Source organism: Geotrypetes seraphini, chromosome 1 (assembly GCF_902459505.1).
Source record: "Geotrypetes seraphini chromosome 1, aGeoSer1.1, whole genome shotgun sequence".
NCBI classification, from domain to species: domain Eukaryota; kingdom Metazoa; phylum Chordata; class Amphibia; order Gymnophiona; family Dermophiidae; genus Geotrypetes; species Geotrypetes seraphini.
The window spans coordinates 508157472-508181491 of NC_047084.1; the positions used below are offsets into that span (position 1 = coordinate 508157472).

The following is a 24020-nucleotide window of genomic DNA, read 5'->3' on the forward strand; positions in this document are numbered from 1 at the left end:
AAACAGGACTACACTTAAAACCACTGGGACCAAGGCAGGCATGGAGCCTGACTGGTTATAATGTGAAGCAATTAAATCAAATCCCACCTCTCCCTCTCTCCATTCTTCATGTTCACACCCACTCACATCAGACATCTTCCCCCTTTGAATCCACTTTTCTTTGCTTCTCTCCAAGCACTCTTCCTCTACCTTCACAGCACCTCTCTCAATCCATGATCACTACCTACATCTACTCTTCCACTTTTTTCACTATGGGCTACTATAGGCAACTCCGGTCCTTGAGGGCTGGAATCCAATCAGGTTTTCAGGATTTCCCTACTGAATATGCACTGAAAGCAGTGCATGCAAATAGATCTCATGCATATTCATTGCGGAAATCCTGAAAACCCGATTGGCATCCAGCCCTCGAGGACTGGAGTTGCCCATGTCTGGCCTAGATTCATTAAGGGCATGGAGCAGATCCATGAGCGATCTGATCCAGTCCGTGCCTTGGGGGGGAGCTGATTCTCTAATCACCCTCAAGCAAATGAGGGCAATTAGAATCACACCCCCAACAGAATGAATTGGATCACTGAACAGCGATCCTTGAGCATGTGCAAACCATCTGTAGATGGTTTGCACATGCGCTGGCCCTCTGTGCTCGGCAGAGCAGGAAATTTCTTTTTTTTTGCTTTTTATTTCATTCCCAAGCCCGTGGTTTTAACCAGCTTTAAGCCCGTGGCTTAAAACCACAGGCTCGCACTGTGGGGAAGGGTGGGAGAATCGTGGCGGTAAGAGAGTTTCGGGGCGAGGGCAGGAGTTTGGGGCAAGCAGGAGTTCAGGGCAGGCAGATCGGGGCAGGCAGGAGATCGGGGCACAGAGAAAATCACTTGGAGCAAAATTGCACAGAGAAAATCGTTGGGAGCAGCATTCCACAGAGATAATCGCTGGGAGCAGCGTTGCACAGAGAAAATCGCTGGGAGCAAAATTGCACAGAGAAAATCGCTGGAAGCAAAATTGCACAGAGAAAATCGCTGGGAGCAGCGTTGCACAGAGAAAATCGCTGGGAGCAAAATTGCACAGAGAAAATCGCTGGGAGCAGCGTTGCAAAGAGAAAATCGCTGGGAGCAGCGTTGTACAGAGAAAATCGCTGGGAGTAGCGTTGTACAGAGAAAATCGCTGGGAGCAAAATTGCACAGAGAAAATCGCTGGGAGCAGCGTTGCACAGAGAAAATCGCTGGGAGCAGCGTTGTACAGAGAAAATCGCTGGGAGCAGCGTTGCACAGAGAAAATTGCTGGGAGCAGCGTTGCACAGAGAAAATTGCTGGGAGTAAAATTGTACAGAGAAAATCGCTGGGAGTAAAATTGCACAGAGAAAATCGCTGGGAGCAAAACTGCACAGAGAAAATCGCTGGGAGCAGCGTTGCACAGAGAAAATCGCTAGGAGCAGCGTTGCACAGAGAAAATCGCTGGGAGCAAAATTGTACAGAGAAAATCGCTGAGAGCAAAATTGTACAGAGAAAATCGCTGGGAGTAAAATTGTACAGAGAAAATCGCTGAGAGCAAAATTGTACAGAGAAAATCGCTGGGAGTAAAATTGCACAGAGAAAATCGCTGGGAGCAAAATTGCACAGAGAAAATCGCTGGGAACAGCGTTGCACAGAGAAAATCGCTAGGAGCAGCGTTGCACAGAGAAAATCGCTGGGAGCAGCGTTGTACAGAGAAAATCGCTGGGAGCAGCGTTGTACAGAGAAAATCGCTGGGAGCAGCGTTCCACAAAGAAAATCGCTGGGAGCAAAATTGTACAGAGAAAATCGCTGGGAGCAGCGTTGCACAGAGAAAATTGCTGGGAGCAGCGTTGCACAGAGAAAATTGCTGGGAGCAGCGTTGCACAGAGAAAATTGCTGGGAGCAGCGTTGCACAGAGAAAATCGCTGGGAGCAAAATTGTACAGAGAAAATCGCTGGGAGCAAAATTGCACATAGAAAATCGCTGGGAGCAAAATTGCACATAGAAAATCGCTGGGAGCAAAATTGCACAGAGAAAATCGCTGAGAGCAAAATTGTACAGAGAAAATCGCTGGGAGTAAAATTGCACAGAGAAAATCGCTGAGAGCAAAATTGTACAGAGAAAATCGCTGGGAGTAAAATTGCACAGAGAAAATCGCTGGGAGCAAACTTGCACAGAGAAAATCGCTGGGAACAGCGTTGCACAGAGAAAATCGCTGGGAGCAAAATTGTACAGAGAAAATCGCTGGGAGCAAAATTGCATAGAGAAAATCGCTGGGAGCAGCGTTGCACAGAGAAAATCGCTGGGAGCAGCGTTGCACAGAGAAAATCGCTGGGAGCAGCGTTGCACAGAGAAAATCGATGGGAGCAAAATTGCACTGAGAAAATCGCTGGGAGCAAAATTGCACTGAGAAAATCGCTGGGAGCAAAATTGCACTGAGAAAATCGCTGGGAGCAAAATTGCACAGAGAAAATCGTTGGGAGCAGCGTTGCACAGAGAAAATCGCTGGGAGCAGCATTGCACAGAGAAAATCGCTGGGAGCAGCGTTCCATAGAGAAAATCGCTGGGAGCAGCGTTGTACATAGAAAATCGCTGGGAGCAGCGTTGCACAGAGAAAATTGCTGGGAGCAAAATTGCACAAAGAAAATCGTTGGTAGCAGCGTTGCACAGAGAAAATCGCTGGGAGCAGCCTTGCACAGAGAAAATCGCTGGGAGCAGCCTTGCACAGAGAAAATCGCTGGGAGCAGCATTGCACAGAGAAAATCGCTGGGAGCAGCGTTGTACAGAGAAAATCGCTGGGAGCAAAATTTCACAGAGAAAAACGCTGGGAGCAGCGTTGCACAGAGAAAATCGCTGGGAGCAGCATTGCACAGAGAAAATCGCTGGGAGCAAAATTGTACATAGAAAATCGCTGGGAGCAAAATTGCACAGAGAAAATCGCTGGGAGCAAAATTGCTCAGAGAAAATCGCTGGGAGCAGAGTTGCACAGAGAAAATCGCTGGGAGCAAAATTGTACAGAGAAAATCGCTCGGAGCAAAATTGCACAAAGAAAATCGTTGGGAGCAGCGTTGTACAGAGAAAATCGCTGGGAGCAGCATTCCACAGAGAAAATCGCCGGGAGCAGCGTTGCACAGAGAAAATCGCTGGGAGCAGTGATCCACAGAGAAAATCGCTGGGAGCAGCATTGTACAGAGAAAATCGCTGGGAGCAGCGTTGCACAGAGAAAATTGCTGGGACCAAAATTGCACAGAGATAATCGCTGGGAGCAGCATTGCACAGAGAAAATCGCTGGGAGCAGCGTTGCACATAGAAAATCGCTGGGAGCAGCGTTGCTCAGGGAAAATCGCTGGGAGCAAAATTGCACAGAGAAAATCGCTGGGAGCAGAATTGCACAGAGATAATCGCTGGGAGCAGCGTTGCACAGAGAAAATCGCTGGGAGCAAAATTGCACAGAGAAAATCGCTGGGAGCAGCGTTGCACAGAGAAAATCGCTGGGAGCAGCGTTGTACAGAGAAAATCGCTGGGAGCAGCGTTGTACAGAGAAAATCGCTGGGAGCAGCGTTGCACAGAGAAAATCGCTGGGAGCAAAATTGTACACAGAAAATCGCTGGGAGCAAAATTGCACAGAGAAAATCGCTGGGAGCAAAATTGCACAGAGAAAATCGCTGGGAGCAAAATTGCACAGAGAAAATCGCTGGGAGCAGCGTTGCTCAGAGAAAATCGCTGGGAGCAGCGTTGCACAGAGAAAATCGCTGGGAGCAGCGTTGCACAGAGAAAATCGCTGGGAGCAGCGTTGCACAGAGAAAATCGCTGGGAGCAGCGTTGCACAGAGAAAATCGCTGGGAGCAGCGTTGCACAGAGAAAATCGCTGGGAGCAAAATTGTACATAGAAAATCGCTGGGAGCAAAATTGTACATAGAAAATCGCTGGGAGCAAAATTGCACAGAGAAAATCGCTGGGAGCAAAATTGCACAGAGAAAATCGCTGGGAGCAGAGTTGCACAGAGAAAATCGCTGGGAGCAAAATTGCACAGAGAAAATCGCTGGGAGCAGCGTTGCACAGAGAAAATCGCTGGGAGCAGCATTGCTCAGAGAAAATCGCTGGGAGCAAAATTGTACAGAGAAAATCGCTGGGAGCAGCGTTGCACAGAGAAAATCGCTGGGAGCAGCGTTGCACAGAGAAAATCACTGGGAGCAAAATTGTACATAGAAAATCGCTGGGAGCAAAATTGCTCAGAGAAAATCGCTGGGAGCAGAGTTGCACAGAGAAAATCGCTGGGAGCAAAATTGTACAGAGAAAATCGCTGGGAGCAAAATTGCACAAAGAAAATCGTTGGGAGCAGCGTTGTACAGAGAAAATCGCTGGGAGCAGCATTCCACAGAGAAAATCGCTGGGAGCAGCGTTGTACATAGAAAATCGCTGGGAGCAGCGTTGCACAGAGAAAATCGCAGGGAGCAAAATTGCACAGAGAAAATCGCTGGGAGCAAAATTGCACAGAGAAAATCGCTGGGAGCAGCGTTGCACAGAGAAAATCACTGGGAGCAAAATTGCACAGAGAAAATCGATGGGAGCAAAATTGCACAGAGAAAATCGATGGGAGCAAAATTGCACAGAGAAAATCGCTGGGAGCAGCGTTGCACAGAGAAAATCGCTGGGAGCAAAATTGTACAGAGAAAATCGCTGGGAGCAAAATTGCACAGAGAAAATCGCTGGGAGCAGCGTTGCACAGAGAAAATCGCTGGGAGCAAAATTGCACAGAGAAAATCGCTGGGAGCAAAATTGCAATGAGAAAATCGCTGGGAGCAAAATTGCACAGAGAAAATCGCTGGGAGCAAAATTGCACAGAGAAAATCGCTGGGAGCAGCGTTGCATAGAGAAAATCGCTGGGAGCAGCGTTGCACAGAGAAAATCGCTGGGAGCAGCGTTGCACAGAGAAAATCGCTGGGAGCAAAATTGCACAGAGAAAATCGCTGGGAGCAAAATTGCACAGAGAAAATCGCTGGGAGCAGCGTTGCACAGAGAAAATCGCTGGGAGCAAAATTGTACAGAGAAAATCGCTGGGAGCAGCGTTGTACAGAGAAAATCGCTGGGAGCAAAATTGTACAGAGAAAATCGCTGGGAGCAAAATTGCACAGAGAAAATCGCTGGGAGCAAAATTGCACAGAGAAAATCGCTGGGAGCAGCGTTGCACAGAGAAAATCGCTGGGAGCAAAATTGTACAGAGAAAATCGCTGGGAGCAAAATTGCACAGAGAAAATCGCTGGGAGCAAAATTGCACAGAGAAAATCGCTGGGAGCAGCGTTGCACAGAGAAAATCGCTGGGAGCAAAATTGTACAGAGAAAATCGCTGGGAGCAGCGTTGTACAGAGAAAATCGCTGGGAGCAAAATTGCACAGAGAAAATCGCTGGGAGCAAAATTGCACAGAGAAAATCGCTGGGAGCAGCGTTGCACAGAGAAAATAGCTGGGAGCAAAATTGTACAGAGAAAATCGCTGGGAGCAAAATTGTACAGAGAAAATCGCTGGGAGCAAAATTGCACAGAGAAAATCGCTGGGAGCAAAATTGCACAGAGAAAATCGCTGGGAGCAGCGTTGCACAGAGAAAATCGCTGGGAGCAAAATTGCACAGAGAAAATCGCTGGGAGCAAAATTGCACAGAGAAAATCGCTGGGAGCAAAATTGCACAGAGAAAATCGCTGGGAGCAGCGTTGCACAGAGAAAATCGCTGGGAGCAGCGTTGCACAGAGAAAATCGCTGGGAGCAGCGTTGTACAGAGAAAATCGCTGGAAGCAGCGTTGCACAGAGAAAATCGCTGGGAGCAGCGTTGCACAGAGAAAATCGCTGGGAGCAGCGTTGTACAGAGAAAATCGCTGGGAGCAGCGTTGCACAGAGAAAATCGCTGGGAGCAGCGTTGCACAGAGAAAATCGCTGGGAGCAAAATTATACAGAGAAAATCGCTGGGAGCAAAATTGCACAGAGAAAATCGCTGGGAGCAGCGTTGCACAGAGAAAATCGCTGGGAGCAAAATTGCACAGAGAAAATCGCTGGGAGCAGCGTTGCACAGAGAAAATCGCTGGGAGCAAAATTGCACAGAGAAAATCGCTGGGAGCAAAATTGCACAGAGAAAATCGCTGGGAGCAGCGTTGCACAGAGAAAATCGCTGGAAGCAGCGTTGCACAGAGAAAATCGCTGGGAGCAGCGTTGCACAGAGAAAATCGCTGGGAGCAGCGTTGCACAGAGAAAATCGCTGGGAGCAGCGTTGCACAGAGAAAATCGCTGGGAGCAGCGTTGCACAGAGAAAATCGCTGGGAGCAGCGTTGCACAGAGAAAATCGCTGGGAGCAGCGTTGCACAGAGAAAATCGCTGGGAGCAAAATTATACAGAGAAAATCGCTGGGAGCAGCGTTGCACAGAGAAAATCGCTGGGAGCAAAATTGCACAGAGAAAATCGCTGGGAGCAAAATTGCACAGAGAAAATCGCTGGGAGCAGCGTTACACAGAGAAAATCGCTGGGAGTAGCGTTGCACAGAGAAAATCGCTGGGAGCAGCGTTACACAGAGAAAATCGCTGGCAGCAAAATTGTACAGAGAAAATCGCTGGCAGCAAAATTGCATAGAGAAAATCGCTGGGAGCAGCGTTGCACAGAGAAAATCGCTGGGAGCAAAATTGCACAGAGAAAATCGCTGGGAGCAAAATTGCACAGAGAAAATCGCTGGGAGCAGCGTTGTACAGAGAAAATCGCTGGGAGCAAAATTGCACAGAGAAAATCGCTGGGAGCAGCGTTGCACAGAGAAAATCGCTGGGAGCAGCGTTGCTCAGAGAAAATCGCTGGGAGCAGCGTTGCACAGAGAAAATCGCTGGGAGCAGCGTTGCACAGAGAAAATCGCTGGGAGCAAAATTATACAGAGAAAATCGCTGGGAGCAAAATTGCACAGAGAAAATCGCTGGGAGCAGCGTTGCACAGAGAAAATCGCTGGGAGCAAAATTGCACAGAGAAAATCGCTGGGAGCAAAATTGCTCAGAGAAAATCGCTGGGAGCAGAGTTGCACAGAGAAAATCGCTGGGAGCAAAATTGTACAGAGAAAATCGCTGGGAGCAAAATTGCACAAAGAAAATCGTTGGGAGCAGCGTTGTACAGAGAAAATCGCTGGGAGCAGCATTCCACAGAGAAAATCGCCGGGAGCAGCATTCCACAGAGAAAATCGCCGGGAGCAGCGTTGCACAGAGAAAATCGCTGGGAGCAGTGATCCACAGAGAAAATCGCTGGGAGCAGCATTGTACAGAGAAAATCGCTGGGAGCAGCGTTGCACAGAGAAAATTGCTGGGACCAAAATTGCACAGAGATAATCGCTGGGAGCAGCATTGCACAGAGAAAATCGCTGGGAGCAGCGTTGCACATAGAAAATCGCTGGGAGCAGCGTTGCTCAGGGAAAATCGCTGGGAGCAAAATTGCACAGAAAAAATCGCTGGGAGCAGAATTGCACAGAGATAATCGCTGGGAGCAGCGTTGCACAGAGAAAATCGCTGGGAGCAAAATTGCACAGAGAAAATCGCTGGGAGCAGCGTTGCACAGAGAAAATCGCTGGGAGCAGCGTTGTACAGAGAAAATCGCTGGGAGCAGCGTTGCACAGAGAAAATCGCTGGGAGCAAAATTGTACACAGAAAATCGCTGGGAGCAAAATTGCACAAAGAAAATCGCTGGGAGCAAAATTGCACAGAGAAAATCGCTGGGAGCAGCGTTGCACAGAGAAAATCGCTGGGAGCAGCGTTGCTCAGAGAAAATCCCTGGGAGCAGCGTTGCACAGAGAAAATCGCTGGGAGCAGCGTTGCACAGAGAAAATCGCTGGGAGCAGCGTTGCACAGAGAAAATCACTGGGAGCAAAATTGTACAGAGAAAATCGCTGGGAGCAAAATTGCACAGAGAAAATCGCTGGGAGCAAAATTGCTCAGAGAAAATCGCTGGCAGCAGAGTTGCACAGAGAAAATCGCTGGGAGCAAAATTGCACAGAGAAAATCGCTGGGAGCAGCGTTGCACAGAGAAAATCGCTGGGAGCAGCATTGCTCAGAGAAAATCGCTGGGAGCAAAATTGCACAGAGAAAATCGCTGGGAGCAGCGTTGCACAGAGAAAATCGCTGGGAGCAGCGTTGCACAGAGAAAATCACTGGGAGCAAAATTGTACATAGAAAATCGCTGGGAGCAAAATTGCTCAGAGAAAATCGCTGAGAGCAGAGTTGCACAGAGAAAATCGCTGGGAGCAAAATTGTACAGAGAAAATCGCTGGGAGCAAAATTGCACAAAAAAAATCGTTGGGAGCAGCGTTGTACAGAGAAAATCGCTGGGAGCAGCATTCCACAGAGAAAATCGCTGGGAGCAGCGTTGCACAGAGAAAATCGCTGGGAGCAGTGATCCACAGAGAAAATCGCTGGGAGCAGCATTGTACAGAGAAAATCGCTTGGAGCAGCGTTGCACAGAGAAAATCGCAGGGAGCAAAATTGCACAGAGAAAATTGCTGGGAGCAAAATTGCACAGAGAAAATCGCTGGGAGCAGCGTTGCACAGAGAAAATCGCAGGGAGCAAAATTGCACAGAGAAAATCGCTGGGAGCAAAATTGTACAGAGAAAATCACTGGGAGCAAAATTGCACAGAGAAAATCGCTGGGAGCAAAATTGCACAGAGAAAATCGATGGGAGCAAAATTGCACAGAGAAAATCGCTGGGAGCAGCGTTGCACAGAGAAAATCGCTGGGAGCAAAATTGTACAGAGAAAATCGCTGGGAGCAAAATTGCAATGAGAAAATCGCTGGGAGCAAAATTGCACAGAGAAAATCGCTGGGAGCAAAATTGCACAGAGAAAATCGCTGGGAGCAGCGTTGCACAGAGAAAATCGCTGGGAGCAAAATTGCACAGAGAAAATCGCTGGGAGCAGCGTTGCACAGAGAAAATCGCTGGGAGCAAAATTGCACAGAGAAAATCGCTGGGAGCAAAATTGCACAGAGAAAATCGCTGGGAGCAGCGTTGCACAGAGAAAATCGCTGGGAGCAGCGTTGCACAGAGAAAATCGCTGGGAGCAAAATTGTACAGAGAAAATCGCTGGGAGCAAAATTGCACAGAGAAAATCGCTGGGAGCAAAATTGCACAGAGAAAATCGCTAGGAGCAAAATTGCACAGAAAAAATCGCTGGGAGCAGCGTTGCACAGAGAAAATCGCTGGGAGCAAAATTGTACAGAGAAAATCGCTGGGAGCAAAATTGCACAGAGAAAATCGATGGGAGCAAAATTGCACAGAGAAAATCGCTGGGAGCAGCGTTGCACAGAGAAAATCGCTGGGAGCAAAATTGTACAGAGAAAATCGCTGGGAGCAAAATTGTACAGAGAAAATCGCTGGGAGCAAAATTGCACAGAGAAAATCGCTGGGAGCAAAATTGCACAGAGAAAATCGCTGGGAGCAGCGTTGCACAGAGAAAATCGCTGGGAGCAAAATTGCACAGAGAAAATCGCTGGGAGCAGCGTTGCACAGAGAAAATCGCTGGGAGCAGCGTTGTACAGAGAAAATCGCTGTGAGCAGCGTTGCACAGAGAAAATCGCTGTGAGCAGCGTTGCACAGAGAAAATCGCTGGGAGCAGCGTTGCACAGAGAAAATCGCTGGGAGCAGCGTTGCACAGAGAAAATTGCTGGGACCAAAATTGCACAGAGATAATCGCTGGGAGCAGCATTGCACAGAGAAAATCGCTGGGAGCAGCGTTGCACATAGAAAATCGCTGGGAGCAGCGTTGCTCAGGGAAAATCGCTGGGAGCAAAATTGCACAGAAAAAATCGCTGGGAGCAGAATTGCACAGAGATAATCGCTGGGAGCAGCGTTGCACAGAGAAAATCGCTGGGAGCAAAATTGCACAGAGAAAATCGCTGGGAGCAGCGTTGCACAGAGAAAATCGCTGGGAGCAGCGTTGTACAGAGAAAATCGCTGGGAGCAGCGTTGCACAGAGAAAATCGCTGGGAGCAAAATTGTACAGAGAAAATCGCTGGGAGCAAAATTGCACAAAGAAAATCGCTGGGAGCAAAATTGCACAGAGAAAATCGCTGGGAGCAGCGTTGCACAGAGAAAATCGCTGGGAGCAGCGTTGCTCAGAGAAAATCCCTGGGAGCAGCGTTGCACAGAGAAAATCGCTGGGAGCAGCGTTGCACAGAGAAAATCGCTGGGAGCAGCGTTGCACAGAGAAAATCACTGGGAGCAAAATTGTACATAGAAAATCGCTGGGAGCAAAATTGCACAGAGAAAATCGCTGGGAGCAAAATTGCTCAGAGAAAATCGCTGGCAGCAGAGTTGCACAGAGAAAATCGCTGGGAGCAAAATTGCACAGAGAAAATCGCTGGGAGCAGCGTTGCACAGAGAAAATCGCTGGGAGCAGCATTGCACAGAGAAAATCGCTGGGAGCAAAATTGTACAGAGAAAATCGCTGGGAGCAGCGTTGCACAGAGAAAATCGCTGGGAGCAGCATTGCACAGAGAAAATCGCTGGGAGCAAAATTGCACAGAGAAAATCGCTGGGAGCAGCGTTGCACAGAGAAAACCGCTGGGAGCAAAATTATACAGAGAAAATCGCTGGGAGCAAAATTGCACAGAGAAAATCGCTGGGAGCAAAATTGCACAGAGAAAATCGCTGGGAGCAAAATTGCACAGAGAAAATCGCTGGGAGCAGCGTTGCACAGAGAAAATCGCTGGGAGCAGCGTTACACAGAGAAAATCGCTGGGAGCAAAATTGCACAGAGAAAATCGCTGGGAGCAGCGTTACACAGAGAAAATCGCTGGGAGCAAAATTGCACAGAGAAAATCGCTGGGAGCAAAATTGCACAGAGAAAATTGCTGGGAGCAGCGTTACACAGAGAAAATCGCTGGGAGTAGCGTTGCACAGAGAAAATCGCTGGGAGCAGCGTTGCACAGAGAAAATCGCTGGGAGCAGCGTTGCACAGAGAAAATCACTGGGAGCAAAATTGTACATAGAAAATCGCTGGGAGCAAAATTGCACAGAGAAAATCGCTGGGAGCAAAATTGCTCAGAGAAAATCGCTGGCAGCAGAGTTGCACAGAGAAAATCGCTGGGAGCAAAATTGCACAGAGAAAATCGCTGGGAGCAGCGTTGCACAGAGAAAATCGCTGGGAGCAGCATTGCACAGAGAAAATCGCTGGGAGCAAAATTGTACAGAGAAAATCGCTGGGAGCAGCGTTGCACAGAGAAAATCGCTGGGAGCAGCGTTGCACAGAGAAAATCACTGGGAGCAAAATTGTACATAGAAAATCGCTGGGAGCAAAATTGCTCAGAGAAAATCGCTGAGAGCAGAGTTGCACAGAGAAAATCGCTGGGAGCAAAATTGTACAGAGAAAATCGCTGGGAGCAAAATTGCACAAAAAAAATCGTTGGGAGCAGCGTTGTACAGAGAAAATCGCTGGGAGCAGCATTCCACAGAGAAAATCGCTGGGAGCAGCGTTGCACAGAGAAAATCGCTGGGAGCAGTGATCCACAGAGAAAATCGCTGGGAGCAGCATTGTACAGAGAAAATCGCTTGGAGCAGCGTTGCACAGAGAAAATCGCAGGGAGCAAAATTGCACAGAGAAAATTGCTGGGAGCAAAATTGCACAGAGAAAATCGCTGGGAGCAGCGTTGCACAGAGAAAATCGCAGGGAGCAAAATTGCACAGAGAAAATCGCTGGGAGCAAAATTGTACAGAGAAAATCACTGGGAGCAAAATTGCACAGAGAAAATCGCTGGGAGCAAAATTGCACAGAGAAAATCGATGGGAGCAAAATTGCACAGAGAAAATCGCTGGGAGCAGCGTTGCACAGAGAAAATCGCTGGGAGCAAAATTGTACAGAGAAAATCGCTGGGAGCAAAATTGCAATGAGAAAATCGCTGGGAGCAAAATTGCACAGAGAAAATCGCTGGGAGCAAAATTGCACAGAGAAAATCGCTGGGAGCAGCGTTGCACAGAGAAAATCGCTGGGAGCAAAATTGTACAGAGAAAATCGCTGGGAGCAGCGTTGCACAGAGAAAATCGCTGGGAGCAAAATTGCACAGAGAAAATCGCTGGGAGCAAAATTGCACAGAGAAAATCGCTGGGAGCAGCGTTGCACAGAGAAAATCGCTGGGAGCAGCGTTGCACAGAGAAAATCGCTGGGAGCAAAATTGTACAGAGAAAATCGCTGGGAGCAAAATTGCACAGAGAAAATCGCTGGGAGCAAAATTGCACAGAGAAAATCGCTAGGAGCAAAATTGCACAGAAAAAATCGCTGGGAGCAGCGTTGCACAGAGAAAATCGCTGGGAGCAAAATTGTACAGAGAAAATCGCTGGGAGCAAAATTGCACAGAGAAAATCGATGGGAGCAAAATTGCACAGAGAAAATCGCTGGGAGCAGCGTTGCACAGAGAAAATCGCTGGGAGCAAAATTGTACAGAGAAAATCGCTGGGAGCAAAATTGTACAGAGAAAATCGCTGGGAGCAAAATTGCACAGAGAAAATCGCTGGGAGCAAAATTGCACAGAGAAAATCGCTGGGAGCAGCGTTGCACAGAGAAAATCGCTGGGAGCAAAATTGCACAGAGAAAATCGCTGGGAGCAGCGTTGCACAGAGAAAATCGCTGGGAGCAGCGTTGTACAGAGAAAATCGCTGTGAGCAGCGTTGCACAGAGAAAATCGCTGTGAGCAGCGTTGCACAGAGAAAATCGCTGGGAGCAGCGTTGCACAGAGAAAATCGCTGGGAGCAGCGTTGCACAGAGAAAATTGCTGGGACCAAAATTGCACAGAGATAATCGCTGGGAGCAGCATTGCACAGAGAAAATCGCTGGGAGCAGCGTTGCACAGAGAAAATCGCTGGGAGCAGCGTTGCTCAGGGAAAATCGCTGGGAGCAAAATTGCACAGAAAAAATCGCTGGGAGCAGAATTGCACAGAGATAATCGCTGGGAGCAGCGTTGCACAGAGAAAATCGCTGGGAGCAAAATTGCACAGAGAAAATCGCTGGGAGCAGCGTTGCACAGAGAAAATCGCTGGGAGCAGCGTTGTACAGAGAAAATCGCTGGGAGCAGCGTTGCACAGAGAAAATCGCTGGGAGCAAAATTGTACAGAGAAAATCGCTGGGAGCAAAATTGCACAAAGAAAATCGCTGGGAGCAAAATTGCACAGAGAAAATCGCTGGGAGCAGCGTTGCACAGAGAAAATCGCTGGGAGCAGCGTTGCTCAGAGAAAATCCCTGGGAGCAGCGTTGCACAGAGAAAATCGCTGGGAGCAGCGTTGCACAGAGAAAATCGCTGGGAGCAGCGTTGCACAGAGAAAATCACTGGGAGCAAAATTGTACATAGAAAATCGCTGGGAGCAAAATTGCACAGAGAAAATCGCTGGGAGCAAAATTGCTCAGAGAAAATCGCTGGGAGCAAAATTGCACAGAGAAAATCGCTGGGAGCAAAATTGCACAGAGAAAATCGCTGGGAGCAGCGTTGCACAGAGAAAATCGCTGGGAGCAGCATTGCTCAGAGAAAATCGCTGGGAGCAAAATTGTACAGAGAAAATCGCTGGGAGCAGCGTTGCACAGAGAAAATCGCTGGGAGCAGCATTGCACAGAGAAAATCGCTGGGAGCAAAATTGCACAGAGAAAATCGCTGGGAGCAGCGTTGCACAGAGAAAACCGCTGGGAGCAAAATTATACAGAGAAAATCGCTGGGAGCAAAATTGCACAGAGAAAATCGCTGGGAGCAAAATTGCACAGAGAAAATCGCTGGGAGCAAAATTGCACAGAGAAAATCGCTGGGAGCAGCGTTGCACAGAGAAAATCGCTGGGAGCAGCGTTACACAGAGAAAATCGCTGGGAGCAAAATTGCACAGAGAAAATCGCTGGGAGCAGCGTTACACAGAGAAAATCGCTGGGAGCAAAATTGCACAGAGAAAATCGCTGGGAGCAGCGTTACACAGAGAAAATCGCTGGGAGCAAAATTGCACAGAGAAAATCGCTGGGAGCAAAATTGCACAGAGAAAATTGCTGGGAGCAGCGTTACACAGAGAAAATCGCTGGCAGCAAAATTGTACAGAGAAAATCGCTGGCAGCAAAATTGCATAGAGAAAATCGCTGGGAGCAGCGTTGCACAGAGAAAATCGCTGGGAGCAAAATTGCACAGAGAAAATCGCTGGGAGCAAAATTGCACAGAGAAAATCGCTGGGAGCAAAATTGCACAGAGAAAATCGCTGGGAGTAGCGTTGCACAGAGAAAATCGCTGGGAGCAGCGTTGTACAGAGAAAATCGCTGGGAGCAGCGTTGCACAGAGAAAATCGCTGTGAGCAGCGTTGCACAGAGAAAATCGCTGGGAGCAGCGTTGTACAGAGAAAATCGCTGGGAGCAGCGTTGCACAGAGAAAATCGCTGGGAGCAGCGTTGCACAGAGAAAATCGCTGGGAGCAAAATTATACAGAGAAAATCGCTGGGAGCAAAATTGCACAGAGAAAATCGCTGGGAGCAGCGTTGCACAGAGAAAATCGCTGGGAGCAGCATTGCACAGAGAAAATCGCTGGGAGCAAAATTGCACAGAGAAAATCGCTGGGAGCAGCGTTGCACAGAGAAAACCGCTGGGAGCAAAATTGTACAGAGAAAATCGCTGGGAGCAAAATTGCACAGAGAAAATCGCTGGGAGCAAAATTGCACAGAGAAAATCGCTGGGAGCAAAATTGCACAGAGAAAATCGCTGGGAGCAGCGTTGCACAGAGAAAATCGCTGGGAGCAGCGTTACACAGAGAAAATCGCTGGGAGCAAAATTGCACAGAGAAAATCGCTGGGAGCAGCGTTACACAGAGAAAATCGCTGGGAGCAAAATTGCACAGAGAAAATCGCTGGGAGCAAAATTGCACAGAGAAAATTGCTGGGAGCAGCGTTACACAGAGAAAATCGCTGGGAGTAGCGTTGCACAGAGAAAATCGCTGGGAGCAGCGTTGCACAGAGAAAATCGCTGGGAGCAAAATTGCACAGAGAAAATCGCTGGGAGCAAAATTGCACAGAGAAAATCGCTGGGAGCAGCGTTACACAGAGAAAATCGCTGGGAGTAGCGTTGCACAGAGAAAATCGCTGGGAGCAGCGTTACACAGAGAAAATCGCTGGCAGCAAAATTGTACAGAGAAAATCGCTGGCAGCAAAATTGCATAGAGAAAATCGCTGGGAGCAGCGTTGCACAGAGAAAATCGCTGGGAGCAAAATTGCACAGAGAAAATCGCTGGGAGCAAAATTGCACAGAGAAAATCGCTGGGAGCAGCGTTGCACAGAGAAAATCGCTGGGAGCAGCGTTGTACAGAGAAAATCGCTGGGAGCAGCGTTGCACAGAGAAAATCGCTGTGAGCAGCGTTGCACAGAGAAAATCGCTGTGAGCAGCGTTGCACAGAGAAAATCGCTGGGAGCAGCGTTGCACAGAGAAAATCGCTGGGAGCAAAATTATACAGAGAAAATCGCTGGGAGCAGCATTGCACAGAGAAAATCGCTGGGAGCAGCGTTGTACAGAGAAAATCGCTGTGAGCAGCGTTGCACAGAGAAAACCGCTGGGAGCAGCGTTGCACAGAGAAAATCGCTGGAGCAGCGTTGTACAGAGAAAATCGCTGGGAGCAGCGTTGTACAGAGAAAATCGCTGGGAGCAGCGTTGTACAGAGAAAATCGCTGGGAGCAGCGTTGTACAGAGAAAATCGCTGGGAGCAGCGTTGTACAGAGAAAATTGCTGTGAGCAGCGTTGCACAGAGAAAATCGCTGGGAGCAGCGTTGCATAGAGAAAATCGCTCGGAGCAGCGTTGCACAGAGAAAATCGCTGGGAGCAAAATTGCACAGAGAAAATCGCTGGGAGCAAAATTGCACAGAGAAAATCGCTGGGAGCAGCGATGCACAGAGAAAATCGCTGGGAGCAGCGTTGTACAGAGAAAATCGCTGGGAGCAGCGTTGCACAGAGAAAATCGCTGGGAGCAGCGTTGTACAGAGAAAATCGCTGGGAGCAAAATTGCACAGAGAAAATCGCTGGGAGCAGCGTTGCACAGAGAAAATCGCTGGGAGCCGCGTTGTACAGAGAAATTCGCTGGGAGCAGCGTTGCACAGAGAAAATCGCTGGGAGCAAAATTATACAGAGAAAATCGCTGGGTGCAAAATTGCACAGAGAAAATCGGTGGGAGCAGCGTTGCACAGAGAAAATCGCTGGGAGCAAAATTGCACAGAGAAAATCGCTGGGAGCAGCGTTACACAGAGAAAATCGCTGGGAGCAGCGTTACACAGAGAAAATCGCTGGGAGCAGCGTTGCACAGAGAAAATCGCTGGGAGCAAAATTGTACAGAGAAAATCGCTGGGAGCAAAATTACACAGAGAAAATCGCTAGGAGCAGCGTTGTACAGAGAAATTCGCTGGGAGCAGCGTTGCACAGAGAAAATCGCTGGGAGCAAAATTATACAGAGAAAATCGCTGGGTGCAAAATTGCACAGAGAAAATCGCTGGGAGCAGCGTTGCACAGAGAAAATCGCTGGGAGCAAAATTGCACAGAGAAAATCGCTGGGAGCAGCGTTACACAGAGAAAATCGCTGGGAGCAGCGTTACACAGAGAAAATCGCTGGGAGCAGCGTTGCACAGAGAAAATCGCTGGGAGCAAAATTGTACAGAGAAAATCGCTGGGAGCAAAATTACACAGAGAAAATCGCTAGGAGCAGCGTTGCACAGAGAAAATCGCTGGGAGCAGCATTGCACAGAGAAAATCGCTGGGAGCAAAATTGCACAGAGAAAATCGCTGGGAGCATCGTTGCACAGAGAAAATCGCTGGGAGCAAAATTGCACAGAGAAAATCGCTGGGAGCAGCGTTGCACAGAGAAAATCGCTGGGAGCAGCGTTGCACAGAGAAAATCGCTGGGAGCAAAATTGCACAGAGAAAACCGCTGGGAGCAGCATTGCACAGAGAAAACGCTGGGAGCAGCATTGCACAGAGAAAATCGCTGGGAGCAAAATTGCACAGAGAAAATCGCTGGGAGCAAAATTGCACAGAGAAAATCGCTGGGAGCAGCGTTGCATAGAGAAAATCGCTGGGATCAGCATTGCACAGAGAAAATCGCTGGGAGCAGCGTTGCACAGAGAAAATCGCTGGGAGCAAATTTGTACAGAGAAAATCGCTGGGAGTAAAATTGCACGGAGAAAATCGCAGGGTGCAGCGTTGCACAGAAAAAATCGCTGGGAGCAAAATTGCACAGAGAAAATCGCTGGGAGCAGCGTTGCACAGTGAAAATCGCTGGGAGCAGCGTTGCACAGAGAAAATCGCTGTGAGCAAAATTGCAGGGTAGGGCAGTCAGAAAGGACCTGAGCGACTGTTCCTCAGCAGTTGCTTGTTTGTGATCGGTCAGCCCAGTCAGTGTTGCAGGGTTTTTGTTTGTGAATCGCTGCCTGCCATCATTTGAATGCCATTCCCCCTCATTTGCATGTGCGGATCGGAGGATGATCGGGGCACAGGTTAGTGAATCAGGTCAGAGGGAAACTGGGTCGCAAACCGATCAGTACACAATCGGTTTGCTTAGTGCAGGGGTCCCCAAAGTCCCTCCTAGAGGGCCAAATCCAGTCGGGTTTTCAGGATTTCCCCAATGAATATGCATGAGATCTATGTGCATGCACTGCTTTCAATGCATATTTATTGGGGAAATCCTGAAAACCCGACTGAATTCTGCCCTCAAGGAGGGATTTTGGGGACCCCTGGCTTAGTGAATCTAGCCCTATGTCTTCTTCTTTCTTTATGATCACACTATCTTTCGTATTTCCTACTGCCAAACACCCTTCTTGCCCCATCTTCCTCCTGGAGATGGTTATGGTTATTTTAAACACTGGAAATTTTAGTTGAAAAAGGTTTCTCATTTCCAGATCTTTTAATAAGTAGGTGCATTACCTGTTTTTTTTTTAAAACAGTAACTCCCCGCCCAATTAAATACTCTTTTTATCTGCTCCCTTCCCCCTTTCCAGTGCAGTTTCCCCTCCCTTTCATTCCCCATGCTATTTATGACAGGGGCTGAGTGATACAACACAGTTCCAGTCCCAATCTTTTTCCTTACCATGTTTTCCATGCTCCCTGGGCCAGCAGTAGGAGATATGTTACATCTGATATAATTTCCTGATGGCATGGAGTCAAAATCTTTTGATAAGAATGCAAATGCCTGGGATTGGCTAGCAAAAGGGTGGCACTCACAAGCCCTTGCAATTCTGTGGTAATGCTTATGTGAGAAAAGGGACCCCTTTTCCATCTTTGGAAATCCAAAGTCAACCATATTTTATTTTTGCTTTAGGCAGCAGAAATGAGGATGCCATTAAAAGAAGATATACAGTTAATTATTTGCAGCCTTTTTTTTAGGGTTACACAATATGAGTTCCAAATTCACTTCAGTAAGTCCTTAATGCCAGGGCAGAATTGAGCCTAGTAAGGTGGCAGCTTCTAGGGGCAATCTTATCAACAACCCCTTTCTTTAATCAGAGGACTTCCTGTCCTTTCTTTAATTCAAAATTTCCTGGCACAAATATCAGGTGATTGGTGAGGATGGAACAGCTAGGCTTCTGGGAAACCAGAATGTGGGAATGTGTCACTTTAATCCATCCATGTATGTATGTACAGTGATTATTGATTTATTTACCACCTTTTTGAAAAGAAAAAAAAAAATACCCAAAGACAATAGGCAACATATTCAAATAACAAAACACATTCTGTTGTAGTTTGCTAATGAAAGTGCCAACACAATATACATTAATACATATTAATAGGCAACACAGAGTACAGGTAATTCCCGAGTCACAGATGCCTGATTTAAGCCATGGTTGTGGCTTCATTTGATTTCACTGAGCAGTATTTCCAGTGGCATAGATTCTTACATAAGAACATAAGAATTGCCATTGCTGGGTCAGACCAGTGGTCCATCGTGCCCAGCAGTCCGTTCACGCGGCAGCCCTCTGGTCAAAGACCAGCACCCTAACTGAGACTAGCCCTACCTGTGTACCTGCAGGAACTTGTCTAACTTTATCTTGAATCCCTAGAGGGTGTTTTCCCCCTATGACAGACTCTGGCAGAGCGTTCCAGTTTTCTACCACTCTCTGGGTGAAGAACTTCCTGACGTCCGTATGGAATCTATCCCCTTTCAATTTTAGAGAATGCCTTCTCGTTCTCCTTACCTTGGAGAGGGTGAACAACCTGTCCTTATCTACTATGTCTATTCCCTTCAGTATTTCTCCTGTAGCTGATTCAGGAATGATGCACGGCCACGTTAAGAACAGTGTACCGTAGAGGGAACACTGGTAGGGACAGTTGGCTGTTTTGTCAGCTGGGAGCAGAAGTAAGAAGCAAGAATCTTAAAATCTACAAGTTCTGAGTTACACACAAATCCGACTTAAGAGCAGCTTTAAAAGCATAACTTGTTCTTAACCTGGGAACTGTCTGTATAAGGGAAGGTGGAAGAAACAGGAGTTTCAGAGCTATAAGGGTGACTAAGTTAAGGAAAATTTGCAGCTGAAGAAGGCGTGGATAGGCAAGCCCTGCTACTTGTTTGTTAAACTGGAATTAGCCTTTTTGAGTGTGACTAGCCCATCCCTTGTTTGAATATACAGCGTGCTTCTTTTATTCAGTTCCCTGTTATAGAATTCTTTGGAGGCTGGGGGTTTTAGCTTGTCTTTTTTCTTTTAATTTTTATTCTATGAGCATTTTGCCTTTTAACTTTAACATGGTCTGCTGATCAAAGACCTAGACTAAGTTTAGTGTGATTCTCCTCCCCCCCTCCCACAATTCCTCTGCTTCAGAGCAGGAGGCACTGGATTCTTTGAGGAGTCACTAAGGCCGAAATTTGAAAGAAGTTACTGAAAGTGAAGGCACCAGGACACACCTAGATCGTACCTACCAGCACCTGTTTTAATTGGTTTTAAGTGGCTTGACAAGTATCCAAGTCTATTTATTTATTTTTAATATATTTTTATTGGCTGAACAAAGCACAAGAGAAACAGACAGCAGCCAAGCCGAAAACAGCACAAAAGAAACAGCAATACAGATTAACAGTGCAGCTAGGCAAAAATCAAACAAACCAAGTTTATTTATAATTTGATATACTGAGCATCGACATGTATATGGTTGGTTTACAATGCTATAAACAATAATATACAATTTAAAAATAAAAGAGGGGTAAGGTAAGGTTAAGACAAAGACATTGACATTGACATAAACAGGTACGAGAAGAACTTGGGTGAGGAAGATTAATAATTACATCATGAAATAAAAAAAAATAAAATAATGGGAGGTACGTGGGGAAGGGAAAAAACAACAAGGGAAGGGGTGTCGCTTCTTAGAAGCGGTTCTCATAAGAAATTCAAATTTAAAATTCTCACCAATACCTTCTCTCTTATCAAGCAGCATTATGGGGCAACGATCTGAAACAACTACTTACGCTTGCCAATACATATAGGGAATTTAGGAGACAAATGAAAACAAACTTGTTCTTAAAGTACATAAGAAACTGATTCGCAGAATATCTCTCTCAGATCTGCTAAACAATAGACACTTTAAAAAGAAAGCATTTTAAACTACTCTTGAATTTATCCAAGTTTTGTTCTACTCTGATGTATAAAGGAAGAGAGCTCCAGATTGAAGGAGCAGTGACTGAAAAGATAGAAGCCCGATGGATGCCGATTATTTTTAGTGACGGAACATTAAGGGCTCCTTTTACGAAGCCGTTTTAGCGCTTTAATGTGCGTAATAGCACATGCTAATTTGCCGGCCACGCTAGCCGCTACTGCATCCTCTTGAGCAGGCAGTAGTTTTTCGGCTAGCGTGGGGGTTAGCATGCGCTAAAAAGGTGCGTGCGATAAAGCCGCTAACGCGGCTTCGTAAAAGAAGCCCCAAGAGTATGTTGTGAAGTGGATCTTAGGGTTCGGGGGGGATCATATGGAATTAGAAGTTTGCCTATGAATGCTTTGTTATGCGTCTTGAAACAAGAAGGTTTTGAGTTTAGTTTTGAATTTATCAGGAGAGTTTTCAAAGCGAAGATGGGATGGGATGGCATTCCCGAGGGCAGGGGCAGTGACGGAGAAGATTGTGTTTCTGGAATAATAGAGTTTTTTAATTGAAGGGACAGTCAATAAGTTCTGATTAAAAAAATAAATTAAAAAAAATTAGGTGCCACTAGGCAGCCTCCAGGACTAGCACCTGGGTCCATGGCGTCCAGTGATGCCAAAGCCCAGAAGCGGGCTTGTATAAGGGTGGTGCCAGACTTCAGCATCACTAGGCACCGCTGGCTGCGATTCTGCAAGGACCCTAGGCACTGGAAATGTAAGCATGTAAAACCCTGGCTACATTTCCAGCACCTAGCGTCCTTGGAAGCCACAATTGTTTATGCTTGTTTATTTGTATTTATATACCGCTCTTCGAGTCAAACATCAGTGCCGGGTACATCAATTTAAAAAAAGAAAAGGAATGCCAAATAATCATGATACAAGGATAAGAAGAAAAAGAAAAACATAATTTTTTATATATATATTTTTTTAATGCAGTGCTTGTCCGTGATTGACACCCAGTAAGCATCTGTTTTGTAGGCACCTGCCGTGGCAAGTGCCACTTACAGAATCAGCCCTTAAGTGTGTGTTTGAGGGTAGCAGAACATTGTGGGAGGAATTGGAGGTCCCTTTGCCTGAGTGGGAGGGGGGAACAGTATATAAGGCGAGTAAGGAGTAAGACTAAGGCTTTTGGTTATCCTGAGCTCCTGCCAGAGCCCTAGTACTGAGGTACTACTTTGTGGAGGGAAAGTCTGAGAGGGTTTGCCAGAAGAGCAGACAAAAGAGGGGAGAGAAAGTGAAATCTGGTGAGTTTCACTGAAAAGGAATATAAGCGACTTTACTTTTCCAAGTGGTCACACCAGGAGAAGACAGAAAGAAGTGTGTGGAGACACATCTCTAAAGGGAAACCATGAGTGAAAAGACCCTGTTTCTTGCAGAGCCTGTGTGGAGTGTTTCGTCTTGGCGGGAAAGATACAGTGGTCCCTGACTGAGGAGAGAGGGTGGGACTCTGGAGTAACTCACTGCGTGTATTTAGGAGTTGTATGAAGAGATTGGGGAACATATTAGAAGTGTTTCTGAAGTGACTTTATCATAAACAGCTTGTAAAACCAGCTTCAGCATTCATACTAGAAGAAACTTTAAATACTTTAAGCACTGACACTGCTTAAAGTATTTAAAGTAAAGTTTAAAGTAAAGTTTAAAGTAAAGTTCAAGTAAAAGTTTAAAGTAAAGTTCAAGTAAAAGTTCTACTACTATTACTATTATTAATTATTTCTATAGCTCTACCAGACGCACGCAGCGCTGTACAAGTTCTAGTTATCAATTGCACCTTGGTCTCAGCTGGATTCATTGATAAGTGATTAAATGAAGGACTGAGTTTGGCGACTGAACCCCAGGATTTGGTCCTTTAGCCTACCGGAGTAAGTCTGGCCCCAGCCTGCGCTCAGACTTTAAGACTGTTCCAGAAAAAATTATTTATGTAAGCTCTGCTCGCAGGTGCCCGACCTGACAAGCTGGTCAATGTCCATGGACTGTTTGTCAGCAGCACAGACTGCATATTTCTACCCCCCACGATCAGGAGGCAAAAAACAAAATCCATCACTAGCCAAAGGGGAATAACAGAGCAGGAAGTTCCTTCTTACCTGTATACGCTAAGCACATTCTTATTAAGCAGAACGAGGAGGAATGAGCTGATACCATAGAAGAAAGCGGACAGCAGCCGGGCACACTTGGAATGCACTGGCTTTTGGACATCCTGGTTCTCCTCAATAAACATGTCCCGATCAGAGTGATTAATACTACCAGCTCCTGGCATCCTGCTGCTTCTCTCAGCATGGCTCTTCTACAGCCTCCAGCACTCAAACTGTGGGGGGGTGGGGCGAAAGAGTTCTCTCCTCCTGCCAGCCTGCCCCCTAGTATGGAGTGCCAGGAGTAGCTATTGGCAGGGTGCTCCTCCCTGTCAGGAAGTGAACTGTTCCTATACTCAACTTAATGCCTCACAACAATCAGTCTTAACAAAACCCGAGATCCACAGTTTGTCAGACATTGACATTATAGAACTTTTTTCTCATACAACAGTCAATAACATAGAAGCAGCTCACATTTCTATTGTGGTCTTCATGAAGAAAGGCAGGTAGGTGCGGCAGAGGAGAAGCAAATATTAGTATGCAGTGTAAAATACACAAAACAGCACCTGCAAATTACCATATGCAAACACAGGAAAATAATAACCAGGTGTGTGGCGTCACTTATTACACCAAGAATGTTAAAATTAAAAATATATAGCAACTGACCAAAAGCCATCGCCTAATTTTATTTCACTTTTTGAGTATGTTTCGTCCTCCGGTTTGTTTTCATGGCGCTGTCTTTTTCTCTCTCTACTGCAAAAGGAAAGCCGAGCTGTGGGAGGAGTTCTACAGACTGAATCTGTGTCACAGTCTTCAACACTGACAAATAAAAGATGAGAGAAAAAGAGCTGAAAAACTTCCAACCCTTAAAAGAGGCACGGAGAGCTTGAGGCTGTTAAGGCGGCTGAGCAAAAAAAAAAAAAAGGGTGTTTAAAGTGGAAGGAATTGAAGGAAAGTGATTTGTACTCTCACTTTCCACCTGGAAGTTCAAGACCAGTTTGGGGGAGTTATGGTGCCTTCGCTTCTTTATAGCATTTAAAGGCTGGCCTTTTCCCAAAACACAAGATGAGAAACAATACATAAATAATAAAATACAATTTAACAGATCACAATTCCAAATGAATAACATGATCTTTCCCCACCCCCACTCCCCAGAGCTCACTAATATATAACCAATGGACTTTTTTTCATATTCAAAACAATAAAGTTGTTAAAACAGGAGTTTGTTTCACTGACAACAGACTTTGGGGCTCATAATTTTAAAAAAAAAAGTCTAAAAAGTGGCCTAAATGGGTACTTGGACGATCAAACAGCCTGATCGTCCAAATATCCATAACCAAAGCTGGTTTTAGATGTATCTAAAAC

At 46.6% G+C, this 24020-nt stretch overlaps 1 protein-coding gene across 3 annotated transcripts in view; it reads right to left on the reverse strand.

Moving 5' to 3' along the window:
- SLC35D2 (solute carrier family 35 member D2) overlaps positions 1–23442 on the reverse strand; it is a 252160-nt gene extending 228718 nt beyond the window's left edge. The window contains exon 1 of one of the 3 annotated variants that reach the window (XM_033928325.1): positions 22671–23253. In XM_033928325.1, coding sequence (XP_033784216.1) covers positions 22671–22843 — 173 coding nt within the window. In that variant the 5' untranslated portion in view covers positions 22844–23253. Of the gene's footprint in view, positions 1–22670; positions 23254–23321 lie in introns of those variants that run through there. The other 2 variants (XM_033928295.1, XM_033928305.1) reach the window with 2 other exon arrangements.
- Positions 23443–24020: the final 578 nt, after the last annotated feature.